The sequence below is a fragment of the Lemur catta genome, chromosome 7 (genome assembly GCF_020740605.2).
Source record: "Lemur catta isolate mLemCat1 chromosome 7, mLemCat1.pri, whole genome shotgun sequence".
NCBI lineage: Eukaryota > Metazoa > Chordata > Mammalia > Primates > Lemuridae > Lemur > Lemur catta.
In genome coordinates this window covers 91,542,454-91,560,179 of record NC_059134.1, presented here as the reverse complement: position 1 = coordinate 91,560,179, position 17,726 = coordinate 91,542,454, and the positions used below count along the sequence as shown (strand labels likewise).

Here is a 17,726-nt window from a genome sequence, read left to right as displayed (position 1 = left end):
GAACGGTAAATTTTTAAAATGACAAGACAAAAGAATAGGACTTTGATTCTCTACAGGTGGCAACTTGTGGGAAGGCAGATAAATGGGTGACAAAGGCCAGTTAGTAAAGCTTATTCATGTCCCTTCCTTGGTACCATCTCCAGGCCATGAGAGTCTAAACTTGCCTTCAGTGGTTAACTTTTGTTCTCCCTGGTAGAGAGGGGGCAGGATACCTTTGTGTTTGTAGATCTATGTCCTACTTTTAGGCAAATAGGGCCAGGGCAGAGAGCTTTTCTGAATCTGCTTCTTCTTAATTGTCTTCAGCTCAACCATCCTTCATATTTGGGGGAGGCGTAGTCTGGTCTCCCACATGTTCTACACGACATTCATTGACCTTTGCCATGGCCCCTCTATATTCTGGCAATGGGCTCCTGGGGCAATGGGAGCAGGAGATAAGTCATAAATCTTTGAAAATAAACCATGACTGTGGACTTCTCACTGAGGACAAAAGGAGATATTTATTTTGAGGACTGAAGCCCTTTTTATCACAGAAGAGTAAACAATAATATAAGAAAAAAATTTTAACCTCTTTCTTTTTTTTATTTAACACAAAGCTGGCATGTTCACACACACTCAGGGCCCCTCAGCTGGGTTGGACTTGGTGTGGACAGGTCAGCTCGGCCTAGCCCTTTGGAATATATATTATAATCCCAAGGGCAAACAATTTTTTTACAAAAATCAAAAGGTATAACTAAACCCAAAGAAGGCAATAATATGAAATACTAGATAATACTTGATGAATCTGAAAGAAGGAAAAAATGAAGAAAGCATATGGCACAAATAGAAAACAAATAATAAGAGCGTTGATATAAAGCCAACTGTATTAACAATTTCATTAAATGTAAATTGACTAAAGATCAGTTAAAAGATCACCAGACTGGATAAAACAGCAAGAATCAAGTATATGGTGTTTATAAGAGACACACTTTAAATATTAACATAAAGACAAATGGTTACGATAAAAGTAAAAAATGGGGAAAAAATATACCATGCAAATAATCATAAGCTGAAGTATTCATGTTAATATCTGACATAATAGGCTTCAAGATAAAAAGAATTACCAAAAATAAAAACAGGCCTTTATAATGATAAAAGGATTATTAAGATGACAATCTTAATAGTTTATGCGGGTGATAGCAAGTCTTTAAAATACATTAAGCAGAAACTGGCAGAACTACAAAGAGAAATAGACAAATCCACAATTATAGTTGGAAAATTTAACACCCCTCTCTCAGTAGTAGATAAAATAGACGATCAAAAGACACTGAGGATCAAAAAAAAAAAAAAGAACAAAAACAAAAAGATGCTAAGGATCAGAAGATTTGAACATTATAAAACAATTTAACATAATTGATGTTTATAGAACACTATGCCCAATACTGCAGAATACACTTTTTGTCAAGTGCACATGAAACATTGACTAAGATACACCATAGGCTGTAAACAAATCTAGCCATAAACAAGTCTCAATAAATTTCAAAAGGATTGAAATTAGAGTATGTTTTCCAATCACAAAGAAATTAAAGTAGAAAACATGAAAAAAGAAAGTTGAACAATCCCCAGATTTTTAGAAACTAAGTAACAAATGCTAAATAACCCATAGATATTTTTAAAAAGAACTTACAAGGGAAATCAGAAAGTATTTTGAATTGAATGATCATAAAAAACCAGCATCAAAATTTATGGAATGTATTAATAGCTAAAGGGATGCTCAGAGAGAAATGAATAGCTTTAAATGCTTATATTTGAAAAGAACAGCTTAAAATGAATGATTTAAGCTTCTATAATAAGAATCTAGAAAAAAGAACAAATTAAACTCGAACTAAATAGAAGGAAATAAAGGTAATAGTGGAAATAGAGAAGAGAGAAACAGTAGAGAAAATATAGGAAACCAAAAGTTGATTCTTTGAAAAGGTCAATATAATTGATAAACATTTAGATTGGTCAAAAAAACTTCATTTCACTGTTATAGAAGAAAAAGGATATTAAAAGCACAAGGGAATAAAAAAAATTTATGTCAATAATTAAACTTAGATGAAATAGACAAATTTTATTGAAAGACACAAATTACCAAAACTGACACAAGAAATAGAAAACTTGAATAGCTCTATATCTGTTATGGAAATTGAATTTATAAGTAACAACCTTTCCACAAAAAACCCTCCAGTCCCAGATGGCTTTATGGCAGAATTCTACCAAATATTTAAAGATTAAAAAAAATATTTTTGACACAAACTTCCAGAAAATTGAGAAAGGAACACTTCCCCAAACATTTACGAAGCCAAGATTAACCATGATACCACAACCAACAATCCATTCCAAAAAAAGAAAATTACACAACAATGTCCCTCATGAATACAAAATTGTTAAAATATCAAACCAAATTCAATGATATATAAAAGGAGGATACATCATGACCAAAGGGGGTTTACTGCAGGAATGTGAAGTTGGTTTAATCATTTTGATAAAAATCAAAGTGATTTACCATATGAATAATTTAAAAACTGTATCATCTCTATAGATGCAGATAAAAGCATCTGACAAAATTCAACCCCCATTCATAGTAAAACTCCCAGCAAACTAGTTATAGAAGGAAACTCTTCTGTCAGACTAAGAGTAGTATAAAAATAACAGTAACGTTATACTTAAGAGTGAAAGACTGAACCCAATCCTGTTAAGATTGGTAGCAAGGCAAGAATGTCCTTTCTCATCACCTTTATTCAATGTTATACTAGAGGTTGTAGACAATGCAATTAGAAAAGACAAAGATATTGAAAAGAAGGAAAATAGCCTTTTTCACAATGTGACTGTGTATGTTGACAATTCAAAGAAATCCCCCCAAAACTATTGATACTAGAGTTAAAAAGTGAATTTAGTAGGGAGATTGGATATTGTTGGGAGATGATTCTTTATAAGTCTTTCACACTTCTGTGTGTCCTGCAGGCAGAGGCATTGACTGCCTTTGTTCTAGGCTATCTTTCCAAGGATATATATTAATATATAGAGTAAACAGCCTTGGATGATAACAATGGTGTCTCCCTTCAGAGCAAATGGTAAGTTTGTTTGGCATAAAGATAATGTCTCCTCCAGGGCTAGGAAGCTCAGGCAGGCTTACTGCACATCATAAAAGAATCAGGTTCCTTAAGCTTGGGTTTCCTCTTCTGCACCTCCACTGCAGGTGCAGGCATCACTTGGTCCTCTCCACTTTGCTCTATAGGACAGAGCTTGGGGAACTGGTGTAAAAGCTGATACTCTGATTACTGCTATTGAAATTAATAATATTAATAAAGAGCCACAAGGTGGGAACTGTGGTAGGGGAAATATTCAATATATATATATAACTAGCCATTGTGTAACAGAGTTAAAGGTGGGGAAAAAGGGCAAGAAAATGTTTTACGAGTTGTCTCTCTAAAACCCCCACCCTTTTGGGGAATTAAAACCTGCATTCCTTGCCCCCAAAGGGGCAGGAAAATGTTCTTTGCTGTTTGTTTTCTAGCATCTTAAATCACAGGAGATGGCTCAACAGAATTGCCTGGACAAGGGTGACAAAACTGCTATCACTGGAGATAAGGTCAACCAAAACCATCAATTATAGTTAAATAACAATAGCCCGAAGCCACGACATTGACAGTGGTCACACAGACCTGAGCCCAACTGCTGAAAACCCCCCTTTTAAAAAGCTCTGTATCTCTGCTTAAAGCCAGGGTGGCAGTCTTTGAGAACCTAGTCCACTGCCCTCCTCAGTTGCCAGCAAATGAATAAACTTCTCTTTCCTTTTCCTCAAACCAAAATTTCTGCTATTAAGAAAATGAAATAAGTCATGGATTGGGAGAAAATATCTGTAATACATCTAACAAAAGGCTTGTATCAAGAACATAAAAAACTTATAAGGCAAAAAAAAACACTCAAGTTTTTAAATGGGCAAAAAGTATCAGACACATCACACACACGAGATATGAATGGCCAATAAACACATGAAAGGATGTCTATCATGAGTCATTAGATATGGCTTAATTTGTAAATTAAAAGTAGAATGAAATCTATACACTTACCAGAAGGACTTAAATTTAAAAGAGATTGACATCGCTACACATTGACAAGAATGTGAGGTGCCCTGAACTTTCATACGTTGCTGGTGGGAAAGTGAAATGATATAACCACTTTAGAAAACTATTTGTAAATTAAGTACATATCTACCTATGATCCAAAAAATCTACTCCTAGATATATACCTGAAGGAAATGGAAATGTGATCAAAAATACTTGTGCACAAATGTTTATAACTTTTATTCCTAATGGCCAAAAACTGGAAACACAAATATCCCAACAGGTAAATGGATAGACAAGTTGTGACATATTCATGCAATGGAATACTCCTCAGCAATAAAGAGGCTAAACTAATACATATGACAACATGATGAATGTTTATGCTAAATGAAAGAAGCTGGACACAGAAGACTTTTCTGTACGATTCCATTTACATGGAGTTCTAAAACTCCATGGGGGAGCATAGGGCAGAGATCGGCTGGGAATGGGCATGAAAGAATTTTCTGGAGTGATGGAAATGCTGTGTACTTTTATTATGGTGTGGGTTACTAAAATATAAATTTAAAACTTAAATGGTACACTTAAGGTCTGTGTATGTTATTACATATAAATTGTACCTCGATTTTCCTTTTAAAAGAGCTGGTGTCACACACACATATAGCCACCTTCAAGGATGCTTTGCCACCATTTGGATCATACCAACTTGGCCAGTCTGAGTCAGAGCCAGAATGTCTGACACACTATCTGAAAATGTGTCTCAAAGCTTTTGACCCTGCTAAACACATACATGTATATCAGATCTTCTGATACTTTCTCCAGCTTACAAAGCATGCACAAATACCCCTACATTAGAGTACTTCAGGATTATCTCACCCTCTTAAATAAATCCCGAGATACCACCCATAAGCCTGAGATGCATACATTTGTTATTCTCTCCTGGTTAAAAAAAAAAAACCTCACATATACTATACAAACATTGAAATCTTAGGTGAACTCCTCCTTCCCCTCTGGGGTCATGTGTTTCAGATTTGTTTACTCAGTCTGTGGCCTGCACTAGGCTTGACATTCTACCTTCCAAATCTTGAGTGGAGAAGAAAACAGAAATAGCCTGTCCCTTCTGCAGAAGGCAGGATTCCTTCCATCCTGGGAACAATGCCAACGAGACTGTGGGTTAGCTCCCATTACAGAGATCCCAAGAGCATCTCTGGTTCTCTTCTTCACCTTCTCTTCTGGTCCTAAAGAACCTTGTCTGGTGCCAAAAAAAAAAAAAAAAAAAAAAAACACTACCTTTAATCAAAATTTGTTAATTTAAAAAAAAAAGAATTGTCATTGGAGAATAAGAACCAAACCCGGTCCCAGGAGGGGAAGTAACTAGCCAAGGTGACTAGCCAAAGTCAGTTGGTACCCAAAGCTCTTCCATCATCTATAAAATGGTGGTGGTCCCTGCTCTGCCCATGTCATAGCAGCAGTGCTCAGATACACAAGGGCTGTGCAGGGAAACTTGCGGGTGGGTGTGATCTGAATGGCTGAAAACACTAGCGGTGGAAATGGAATACTCCAGATGCTATGAACTGAATGTTTGTGTCCCCAAATGTTGAAATTCTAACCCCCAAGGTGATGGTAGTAGGAGGTAGGGCTTTTGGGAGGCGATTAGGTCATGAAGACAGAGGAAGACCTCTCATCCCTTTTCCATGTGAGGTTACAGCAAGGCAACAACCCCTCAGGCACCAAGTCTGCCAAGGCCTTGATCGTGGACTTTCCAGCCTCCAGAAGTGTGAGAAATAATTTTGTTGTTTATAGGCCACCCTGTCCGTGGGATTTTATAATAGCAGCTTGACCAGACTAAGATACCAAAGCTTGTCAGATTCAGTTTCAATCCCTTTTGGAAAGGCAAAAGTGGGAAGAACTCTGGTATTTGGAAGGAGGAATACCCACAATTACATCCCTACCCTGCCACTTAGCTGACCACGAAGGTGGCTGTGACTTCATAAGGACACCATGGAACACTGCATCCAATGCCTGGAAAGTGCTCCATCAGTTAGAGAGTCACTTCTTCCCTTTCCTGGCCTACCCTAGACTATTTTTCACATACAACCTGCCTTAGAATTTAAAAGTAAGGACAGAAAATCGATGCTTCCAAAAGTGATTACGAAGAATCTGAAGAAATAAAACAGACCTGGAATTTAAGAGAATATAGAATTTATTTAGATATTGAATCTAAAATAAACCCATTTAAATATGGGCCTGCGAGCTTCCTGTATCCCTCCAGGTGCCCGCCTTCCCACCCCAACCCCAATAAAAACATTTTGCATACACAATGACTAGCAAAGACTGAAAAGGTAAAAAGCTTGCAAAGATAGCAGATGCTCAGCTAAAGGAGGTTGATGACGAGATGAGATGAGACCGTCCCTGAAGGAGCCCACAGTTTGCCCAGTTGCAGCACCAGTTCAACACCCAGCCTCTGGACCAGAGACCCAGACATCAGTGGCTTCCTGAGCAAGCAATAGGCTGGAGCCGCTGGTTGGGATGGCAGATGGCCTACTCCTTCATTGCATCTGCCAGTTGCTTCTCTATCCACTCCTGCTTCTGCTCCTCTAGCACCCGACAGAAACGAAGCATGGCTACAGGGACCAGATAGGGACAGAGAGAAAGAGAGACTTAGTGGGTTTGCAGGTAGGCACCAGACATACCCAGGAGTATGGTCAACCACCAGAGCCTCTCGTTCAGGGATCCTTAACTTCAGCCTTCCATCTTTGGGATGGATTTCCAAGTCTGTTACATCCCTGATGGTTCTTTTTTGAATTTCATTGCCATGTCATCAGCTTGCCAGATACCTCAATGTCTCATGTCAAATCCTGTACCCTGGCTTATGGCCTTGGCCTCTAAGATTTCTATTTGCCTCGAATGTCTTCTTCACTCAGTCTATTCTTCGCACTAGCCCAAAAGATATTTCTGCAACATGAGAAATGATTCACTGCTATATTGCCAGCAGATAGAACAGTGTCTGGCATGTAGTGAGATGGATAGATAGTTGTTAAAATGAATGTTGTGTTTTCCATAACTTTCAGGAGGAGAATCTAAACTCTATAGCATGACATACAGGGACTTCCATGGTCATCTACCCATCCATCTCACCTACCAGACTGCCAGCTCCACAAGGACAGAGTACCATTTCTTATTAGCTCATGGTCCCAATGCCTCACTCAATGGCAGTCACAGAACAGATACTCAGAGGGTTCAATGAATGGGTGGGTGCTTGAGATATGTGTCAGTATACAAAGGAGCTTAAAGATGAAAATGGAAACAGGTGGTATAGAAGGTCTGGCGCTGCTAAAGGCAAACAAAGATTCTGGTATTGAGTTATAGACAAGATGACTGGGTGTTTTTAAAGGACGCCAGGATTGGGAGGTCAGCCCCACTCACCTAGTTTTAGCCGGAGGGGCCTCTCTGCAAAGATGAGGCAGAACCAGCCAGGCTCCTTACACATATAGTTTTTGCCACAGGACAGCATCAGCTTGTTGTCCAGGAAGCGGCGATGGAGAAGCCATTCTTCCTCAAACGTACATGGCTCCAGGTACTAAATAGGCCAAAGAAACAGAGCTGAGTCCAAGACCCATTTGGCAGGTCTGCCCAAGCATACCTCTCCTTCTTCCCAGAGCACACCTTTTTCAAGTTGATCCAGACATAGAGGCCAGATCCACGACAGAGAAAGGGGATCTCTAAGCTCTGCAGCTTGTTAGTGATGTACGCGTGAGCCTTCCGGAGCCGGAAGTGGTTTGTGGGCAGGTATACTGTGTCAATCCATTCTGGATGGGTAGAGGAAGAGAGCTGTCACAGATCTTGTGGCAGAGACCTGCCAGAGGGTTCCTTCCCCAATGTTCCCCATCTGGGATTCATGTAAGCTATTTCTATCGAAGTCTAATGCTGTATTATATTTGAACTGATGTCATCCACACCCAACATACCCTCTTATCCAAGTCTCTGGTGGAGACATAGGGTTTTTTGAACAGTCCAGTAAGAACACTTCCTTTGAGTTCATATACTAAAATTGAAGCAGGAAGTCATGATATATCACAAAAAGGATTGATGCTGCTGTTCTCAACTAGGCAAGTAGCAGATACCCACAGCTCCTCTTACATCTGCCTTTGAGTCTCACACAGTGGACTTGGAGGAATCTAGATATATCCATGGTGGTGCACTTAGCCCAATTGTTCTCAGCATTGGCAGCACAATTTAGAGTTACGTGGGGAGCTTCTGAAAGCCCTGATAACCCCTAGATTATCTAAACCAGAATCTTTGGTTCTGGAACTCACAAATCAGTATTTAAGCTCCCCGGGGAATCCTTGTGTGCATCCAAGGTTGAGAACCAGTGTTGATGGGGCTGAAATTTGGTTTCTGCTCAATATCAAAGGGCCTGGCACCATGTAGGGAAGCATTCTGTTGGATTTCTCTTATTTAACCTCCTTTCCTACTCAGAGCTAAACACAAATTGTTTTCTAAGCCAGTTAATCTAATGACAGTTGGTTTTGCTATATCGTAGTTATTAATCTAAACCTGCCAGCCTGGTATCTGTTCTATCACAGGAAGTTAAAGAAAGGGGGCCTCTTCTAAGCATAGGCCAAAACATTAAAGGGGAAGTCCCCTGAGGCCAGCATTCACTTGATCCAAGGGGGAAGATGAACCGAGGTGCCACAGGTCTAGCCACACCAACTCACCAATATGGCAGCTCTCCTTTGGACACCTTGGAGGATGATGTTAAGGCATATTAGAATAATCATGGTGTTTCTTTGTAACCTTTGCCTGAAGCAAGTGAGGCATTGGGGAGGGAAAATACACATTCACATAAAGACTGATTTCTGAGGTTCTTACCTCCAGGTCTTGGAGTAAGATTGACTATCCCCTTTCCAGGCAGGGCACAAGCTACCCAACATCCAGAAATTAAAGCCCATTTTGTGTTTTCAAATAGCACCTCCATCTTCTATCTACACCCTGCTGTACTATTTAAGCCATATCCTGCCCTCCTTCAAATTTCACATCCTGCCATGGTTAAACCTGAGACAGTGAATAGGGTCTCAGTGTATTGAGGGTATTCCAGAGGCCCCAGCAAATCCAGAAGTTCCCTATGATCATGAGGTCTGGTCAAAATGCTAGCCTAGGATGAAGCTCAGTACCTCTGTCCTGGAGCAGCTGACACAATTTGTGCTGGGTGATGCCAGAGATACCATGGAGGTAGCCAAAGGAGCCCACAGCAGAGGCCACCTCCTTGTTGTGGGTGTAGAGAGCACCAAAGCGGAAGCCAGAGATGCCAAAATCCTACAAGAAGAGAAGTAGGTTAGGGAACATCTGGTTGGTCTGCCTTTTATTGTTAGCTCCCCTTCCTTTTCCACCCAAGGACAGGAAGTTGGGGCTCACCTTACTGGTACCCCAGATCACATGGGTCCTGTTGGGATCAGGCAGACTGGAGAAGAAATGGGGGAGGGAGACCCAAGGTTACGGAGGAATATTTGAAGGATGAAGACTTGGGACCTATGAGGGAAAAGTAGAGTTTCTTCCTAGACAGCAGGGCCTACAGGGCCCAATGGTCAAGAAAGTTATCCTAGTTAAGCCAGGAAGTCAACATGAGGTGTCCCTGAAGAGCTAGATGGAACAGTTTCTAAGTGCCCACTGAAGTCTGGAAACTTCAGCCTGACGTGTGGCTCTCCTAAAGCTGGCCCAAAGCTACCTTCTTGGCAGTTGGCTCTTTAGATATGGGCTACCCACCATTTCTAGAACATGCTTGCCTATTTCTTACTGTCCCACATTTGGTGAAGCTGTTCTTTCCCTTGCTCTGAGTGCTGGCATCCTACCTCCATGGCCAAATGGAGTGCTTCCTTGTTTCTATTCTTTCCCTGTGTTCTATTCATCATGGAAGTTCCCACCCTGACCTTCTGTGGGGCTTTATCTTGACCTTTGACAATATGCTTTCTACCTTGTCCTCATGTTATCTTGTATATAGAATGGCATTTAGACCAGGAGACACTTGGGAGGAAAGATGATGCTTCGCTCATATTTATAACCCCTGTTGGCACTGAACTCAGTTCCTAGCACCTAGTCAGTTATATTTATGTCACATGAACTCACCGTGCAAAGCAAGAAGCTCGTGGTTCTCATTCCCTACTCCAGCTGAGACCAACTCACCTTTCCATGCTCAGAACACTGTGGAATGTGATAGATTCATCAAACACAGACAGCATGTAAATCTCATCTATGATCACATGTAGGTCATTTCTGTAGGTTGGGTGAAAGAAGGAAATCATCTCACATCTCTAATTTTAACTCACTCTTTTATGGTCTGATCTGGACATAGATCAGATACTGCTACTGTCTAAGGGGCACAGTAAGGTAGGAGGTAGTACACCAGTACATCTAGACCTGGATTGAAAAGGAATAGCACCCAAGAGACACAAATGAGCATATATCTAACGTTTCAACTATCCAGCAGAAAGCAATGGGAAGAGGCTGGTGTCCCAGAGGGCTTGTCTGGTACAATCAGAAGCTCCCACCCAGGGTCTGAATCAAGCCACCAAGTGGGCCAAGTGCTTACATGCATCATCTCATTTTTCCCAACAACCCTCTGAGACAGTACTGTCATCTCCATTTCACAGATGAAGAAACTAAGGAAGGCTCTGAGATGAGAACTCAATTCCCCCAGTTAACAGGTGCTAGAGCTGGGGTCCAAACCTAGTTCTAACCAATTGTAGCCCACAACCTCCAGCATGCTTCCTCTCATCCCCGTGCTCTGCCATCAATTAGTCATGAAATTTGAATAAGTCTGTTTCTTCTGGAAAATGGAAGTTTATCTGCCTTAACTAATAGGCCATTTCAGGATTCCAGAGGTAACTGATTAACATTCTTAGGAATGGGACAAGAAAGTTCTACAGGAACACATCTTTATCCCATGGAGTCAGACTATCTTCAGCCCAAGTAGTTTGGAAAATGGATGCTGGGAGAAAGTGCTTATGTCTTAAGTAGAAAAGCAACAAAACTATATTTTGACTTATATAAATGTCTGTTCATGGGCAAAGGCTACAATGGATACGTTTTCTTTTAATTTCAGTTAGTTGTATATAACTCTAAGAATATTTAGGGTAAATTATTTCTAGTTCTGACTTCTTGACTCTAAGTGATGGGAACCCTTTTTAAAAACATCATCTAGCCTCAAGGGGTGGAACTCATACCTCTTGGCAAATTCCAGGTATTCCTTCAGTGAGTCTTGGGAGTAGACGTCACCCAGAGGATTCTGAGGGTTGGTCAGCACAAGGCCTCTGACCTTTTTCTCCTAAGAAGAACCCAAATGTACTGAGTGAACACATCTACCTCAGAATCATCCAAGGATACTTTATAAGTCAGGACACCCAACATTTGGCACCTAATAAGGCCTAGATGGGATCTTGAAGCAGCAAGTACCATACTGCCCATGGGGAAGCGGGGGGCAGGAAGAGAGTCTGGGGCTATCATGGTGTCCCCATAGGGCCTAGAACTCCTGGAAAGACATGCCCCTGGATCACTCTCTCTTCTGGCTAAAGAGAGCCCGCTAGGCCTTGATGAGCAAGTTGCGCTGGAATCTCAATATTCAACCCCTTTTTGGGCCAGGAATGGTTACCCTGAAAATAGGGTTCCCTCCTAACCATAAGTCTAGCTTGAAGTAGGGTGTCCTCCAGTTTGTCCACAGTGAGCTGGAAAGGACAGGTGTTTGTCCCAGTGATCTGCAAGAGAAACGATATCTGAGAACTGCCCATCTGGAAAACTTTTAAGCCTTGATTTCTTATTCCCTTGAACCCCAGACAATTCTTTGCCTTCACACCAGGGTACCAGTCCCATATGCCTTTTAACTCTGATTTTTACCTTTATCCCACCATCCTTTGTATGGGTAGAAAGCAAGGCTCCTTATATCTTTTAAGTGCCCCCTAGAACATTCCATCACCTAGGTGAACTGAGCAGGGATGGGGACCCCCTTCTCACCTCACTCTCCAGGTAAACGGGAACCAGCTCGACTTTCGCATACAGGCGGGAGCTAAAGGCAAAGCCACCATAGAAGGGAGTAGGGACCAGAAAGGCCTCTGGAAGGACAGGGAGACAACGTTGTCAGTCCAGGGTCTCCAACAGAACCTGCCAGGCCCCCCAGACTCGCAGCAAAGCTACCCGCAGAGAAGGTCAGTTTTGGCAATCCCGCCTACCTGGAGATTAATGTTCTTGGGCTCAGGCTCTATAAAAGTTGTCTATTCTTATAGACATTGTTTTCAGAACAAAACTTTAGTTTCTTTAGGGGTGTGCTAAAGAAGAAGGAATATTGCTCAAAATCCAGGACAAAAATCAAGCTAGGCTCACTGGCAGATGGAGCACTGGTCATTAGGAAAGTCTTATCTGCTCCAGGCCAAATATGAGAGGTCAGGGTCCACGCACAAGGAGAGCGCCAGGTACATGGACCTGGTGATCTCATATGTTCTTGTCTTCCCATCCATTGGGCCTCATCCATGAGCTAACCAAGGAACCACTCCTTTGAGTAAAAGGGGCCAATCTTGGCCATGCAGCCAGAGGTCTTTAAGATCTAAGCCTCTTGCTTGGGAACTGTTAAGAGGGAGACTGAGGACAGTCTCTTCAGCCTGGTTTGGTCCAGAACTAGTTAGCCTTTTTGGTAACCTTTCAGTCTTTTTTTAGTAGGTCGTCTATGCCAGCTGCCAGGACTCTATGTTATGGTTGAGCCCCAAAGCCCAGCTACTAATGTGATAGATTGGCTCCCATGGTCATCACTCCTGGGGCATAACTCCTTGAGGACCATCACATGTTTCTCTTCCATATTAAATGGGGAGTCCAAATCCCTTGCTGTCACAGGAAGGTGTAGGGGCAGGAGCCACTGACTGTAGGAGGAGAAAGAGGAGGGTGTAGGGGCAGATGCCAGTGAGGTAGAGGGAGAAGTCAGTGTAGGAGAAGTCCCAGCACCTTGGGGAAAAGGCCTTGAGTCAGGATATTCTTCTTCCTCAAAGCCCTGTGCCTGAGTGTTGCTGCCCATGTGCCAGTATTTCACTGAGAGGGAAAGCAGAGTCCCCTCGACTTACCACCAGGATCACACAGAACCATGGCCAGCGCGGAGAAGACAGAGCAGCAGCCATTTAGAACCACCACCTAAAGACAACACGCAAGAGGCAGAGTTCAAACCAACACCCACGTAAGAAGGTGTAGCCACTCTGTCTCCCTTTCCCTGGGAGGGACAGGCACCTGGAGCCTACCCAGCTGGGACCCATTGGTCTGTGCTCTGTCCTAGCCCTGAGGGTCTCCACTGGTCTCCCTGTTCCCCCTAGACAAGTTTTTAGGGAGTACAGTCCTCCAGAGTGACAGCAAGGCTGGGAAACTGACTCACATTTTCTGGATCAAGTCGGGCAGGTGCCTTGCAGTAGTAGGTCAGGAACCGGGCCACTTCTTCCCGCAGGCTGTGAACAGACCCAGAGACCTTGTGGTTCCCAGACCTCCTTTAGGACTTAAGTCTTTTTCAAAGGGCAGAGTTGTCCAAACTACAAGGGGTTTTTGCTACCCAGTCCAACTTCATTTTATAGAGCTATTGACTAAGGCTATAACTCCCTAGGTCACGCAGACAATAAGTGAGAGTTGGGACAAGGACTCAGGCCTTTGAATTATAGGACAGTGCAACTTCTACTATACCAGGCTGCCTCCTGAGCTTTTGCTGGAGGAATTTTCTAGAAGTTATTATCCCAAGAAACAGAGAGATAGCAAACCAACGATCTGGTCCCTTTGGTCCTCCCCCTGGATGTGGGCAGATGCCTATGGACCAGGAGACCCTAGATCTGGAGGGTCACTTACAACGGCTGCCCTCTCCAATCAGAGTACTGCAGCAGGACTTCATCAATGTGGTTCATGTCACTCCGACACAACTGTTGACAGACAGAACGTGAAGGCAGGAAGACCAGGGAAGACCGAGAGGCCTCATCCTACTCCTATTCTGTGCATGAGTTTTGCCCTCCATATATGTGGCCTTCCAGAAGGGAAATGGGTAAACATACCGCATGCTTTTTAACAAATGGAGGCCACCTTCTTGTCACAGACTACACAAGGAAATGTTAAACAATCTCCCCAACCTGGAGGCTCCCTTGGCAGCCTACCTACCATATACCCAACCAGAGAACACCTCTGGACACAGTCAGCAAGGCCAAGAGGTTAGACATGCTATTCTAGAAGCTACCTTTCTAGTCCCTTTCCCAAACTCCTATACCTCACTCCTGTATCTACCACATGCTGAGGAACATTCTAGGGGGACTAGGCCTGGATGGGGTAGGTCCCAACACAGCCCAGAACATGGCTTACCCTTTCAATGATCAGATCAATGCAAAGCTTGTTCTCACTGGTGCCAAGGTTAATGAAGCCCTGGAGATGGAAGGAATCTGAGATCAGTCCTCTTACCCCACCCTTCATGGACCCCTTTTTAAACATGCCAGTAAGTACTCATCTGGGATTAGTTCAAATGGAGATCTCACTGCCCCATGAGGTGATTCAATCCACATTTGACACTTTTAGGTGTTAGGGAACTTTCCACAAAAGCTTACAAATTCACCCCTTTAGAGCCACATAGATATGTAATAGTTATATTATGTTCAATCTACCAGTCATTGAGTTATTATGCGCCAGATACTAGCCTAAGTGTTTTGTGAGTTGCTTTAACTCCTGACAAAAGGTCCCATATGATCCCTGACTTAAGGAGTGAAGTTTTAAAAAGTCAAATGATCTGCTAGGCATGTGACCTTGGGTGATGGGTAGAACTCTACCTACCTCACCCCAGAGCCTGGACACTTAGTCACCACAGGCCCCAACTGGTACCCATCTCTGCTACTTCCCCTTGTACATAAGACCTTCCAAGTTACTGGAAGATATGCAGTCCTCAGAGGCCTATGGAGATGCCCAACTCAGCCCCCAGAAAAGTTGACAGCCATTGACCACACAGGTTTTGGATAGGAGCACAGGGGAAAGGTAAAGTCAATGTTGTCCACTGTCCTGTGGCTGGAGAATGGCTATGAACCCCCCTTGCTAAAAGCCTTTTGTCAATTCCCTATCACCCTTAGGGTAACATCCTAACACCTCTCATCCACCTCTGTCTGTAACTCTTGCCACATGGACCTCCTTCTCCAGTCACTCCAAGCCCTTTCCACCTTCCTGGGGGACCACCACATGCCTGGCGGATTCAGCATTTAAGCACCTTCCCAGACTACCTGCAATGGGCATCCTTTTCATGCTCTTGGAAAGACTGTTCCAATGGCTGACCACACTCCTGGCTACACTAAATTCCACCAAGGCAGGCTCAGCACTGTGACCAACAGTGACTGACTCCTAGTGGTTAAGAGCTAAGGTTTAGGAGAGCTTGAGGGTGGAGGAGTTCTTCAACTTTCTGGGGCATGCTACCTTTTCCCATGACTATACCCTTATCCATAAGAAGACAGCAATGGCCATTTCACGGGGCTGTAAAGAACATAGTACTTGGCACAGGACTGAGTAAATTAAAGTGACTGTGGCCTTTGAGGATGTCCCCCTTATTCTCACCAAGGTGTTCTTGTCCTCATGGTACTTGTCTCCTTGGTAGGCATTGTAGTCCTGGAAGCTGGAGTGGTATAAGACAGAGATATCAGACCCACGGTTGGACAGGTCGTGGCTGACAAAGGCAGGTTCAAAGTCAGTCCACTTGGGAATTAGCTGGCCAGGATGTCTGGATGACTGGGCCCTCTGTGCACTTCTGACATCACTGCTAGACTCCAGGGAAAGGAGAGAAACTTGGTGCTCCAGGCCACTCGTGGCCCCAGACTCTAGGAAGCTGACCATCTGGTGTATTAAGTGGTCCAGGAGAACTTCCTGCACACGGATAGACTGAGCGTGCTTCTGTTCTTCCAGTTGTAGGCTCTGCCTCGTTGTGGTCAGCAGGAGGAAGTGCTCATCTATGCGCCGTTGCAAGTGCAGCACCATCTCCAGTACCTGAGTGCAGAAGCTCTGGTCCTTGGAGACCTGGCCTGGCTTCTGGCCACAGGGCACGGGGAAGGCATCTGACCGGAGACTCATACTCCAGATATTTATACCGGCCTTGGCAGGCTGGCTGGAACCTAGAGAGAAAGAGACCATGCCCTGGAGCAAAGGATACTCTCCCTTGCCCTCAGGTCCAGCATGGCTGGGGACAGGCCTGATCTCAGACTGGCTCCCCCCACTTCCATGCCTCAGTCATAGACCCAGATTGGTTCAGGAAGAGTTACCTACTCATTCAAGAGCAAAGTCTAAGGGGCCCCAAGCCCAGACACTAGAGCGTTCTACTTAAACGGCATTAGAATGTAGTCGGAGGAAGAGCCTTACGGCCCACTTTGAGAAAAGGCGGAAATGCAGGTAGGCTCTGATTTTCTACCCTATGCTTCTTCAGAGCAGTTCCTGCCACATCAAGTTCTAGATAAGAAAAAGTGGGGTCTGCTGCTGACACAACGACCCACTGAGTAAGTCATTCTGCTAGAATAGGGGTCAGTCAGCTACTGTCCAGTGGCCAGATCTGTCCTGCCACCTGTTTGAGGATAAAACCATATTGGAACACAGCCATGTTCATTCATTTATGTATTGATTATGGCTGCTTTTGTACTATAACAGCAGAGTTGAATAGTTGTGACAGGGACCATGTGACAGAGACCATATGGCCCACAAAGCCTATTTACTGTGTAGCCCTTTACAGGCAAGGTTTGCCAACCTCTGTTCTAGAACATCAGCCCTTCTTTTTGCCTATTCTTCCCCAGGTTGGCTGTACCAGATACTCAGACCCCTCAGTTCCTCCATCATCTTACTTTGCATGGCTTCCTATAAATGCCTTCAACCTACTCGCTGTGACACTGCCTTAGGCTTCTCACTAGTACCCATGGGGGCCAGGTCCATGGTTCTCAAACCTTAGAGTCCATAGCATCATCTTGAGGGCTCAACAGGACATAGAGCGCAAGACCTCATTGTTGGACTTTGATCTAGTACGTCTGGGATGAGACCTGAGAATCTTCATTTTCAGCAAGCTCCTAGGCTGTACTTGGCAAGCTTTTTTAAAATTTATTATACTTTGTTTTTGTATTTTTAGCCAAAGCCTAATCCAGAGCAGGCAAGCTTTCGACTTTTCAGATCAACCTTTCTTATGAGAACCAGCCAAAATACTGGATGATACCAAGAAATACCTTCTTAAAGCCTCAAAGAATCAATACAACAAGACAGCAAGAATAAGAAAACTTAAGGTCAGCAGCTGCCTCTACTTCTTAAAGATAATCCTCATACCCCCAGACACCAAGATCCCTTTTTCTAAAAATCTAGACTTATACCCCTTCCATCAAATGCTACAATTCCAGGTTCTTTTTCTACTAAGTAACATCCTCCTACATATACCAAATCTGGTTGCTTCTTTTACAGGTTTACCAGCACTTCAGAGTATCACACACTATCACCCAACCTCTCCAAATTCTTTTCAGTCTGCTTGTGATGTTCCCATAGCAACCTATAGTTCTCCTTCTTGACATTTCATATCATTACTTATTCGGTATCTGTCCAAGTTAGCCTTCACTACATCCTTAATACAATGCCTGGCACACAGGCTACTAC

General features: G+C 43.3%; 1 protein-coding gene across 1 annotated transcript; it reads right to left on the bottom strand.

Annotated features, from left to right (window-relative positions):
- Window positions 1-6,606: 6,606 nt before the first annotated feature.
- ACCSL (1-aminocyclopropane-1-carboxylate synthase homolog (inactive) like) lies at window positions 6,607-16,178 on the bottom strand. The gene is made up of 14 exons (XM_045556683.1): window positions 15,669-16,178; window positions 14,442-14,501; window positions 13,941-14,011; window positions 13,483-13,552; window positions 13,181-13,247; window positions 12,087-12,184; window positions 11,753-11,830; window positions 11,303-11,403; window positions 10,263-10,352; window positions 9,498-9,543; window positions 9,257-9,398; window positions 7,749-7,891; window positions 7,509-7,662; window positions 6,607-6,706 (listed from the first exon to the last, which is right to left on the bottom strand). The coding sequence occupies exons 1-14, from the start codon at window positions 16,176-16,178 to the stop codon at window positions 6,624-6,626; spliced, it is 1,713 nt and encodes a 570-aa protein (XP_045412639.1). The 3' UTR covers window positions 6,607-6,623.
- Window positions 16,179-17,726: the final 1,548 nt, after the last annotated feature.

What these genes read in the sequence shown, in the direction of transcription:
- ACCSL (XM_045556683.1), bottom strand. Translation starts at nt 16,178, where the DNA reads ATGAGTCTCCGGTCAGATGCCTTCCCCGTGCCCTGTGGCCAGAAGCCA. An exon ending in TACCTGGAATTTGCCAAGAG is followed by an intron (nt 10,353 to 11,302) that starts GTATGAGTTCCA and finishes CCCAACCTACAG; the next exon opens with AAATGACCTACATGTGATCA. An exon ending in AGTGTTCTGAGCATGGAAAG is followed by an intron (nt 9,544 to 10,262) that starts GTGAGTTGGTCT and finishes TTTCTTCTCCAG; the next exon opens with TCTGCCTGATCCCAACAGGA.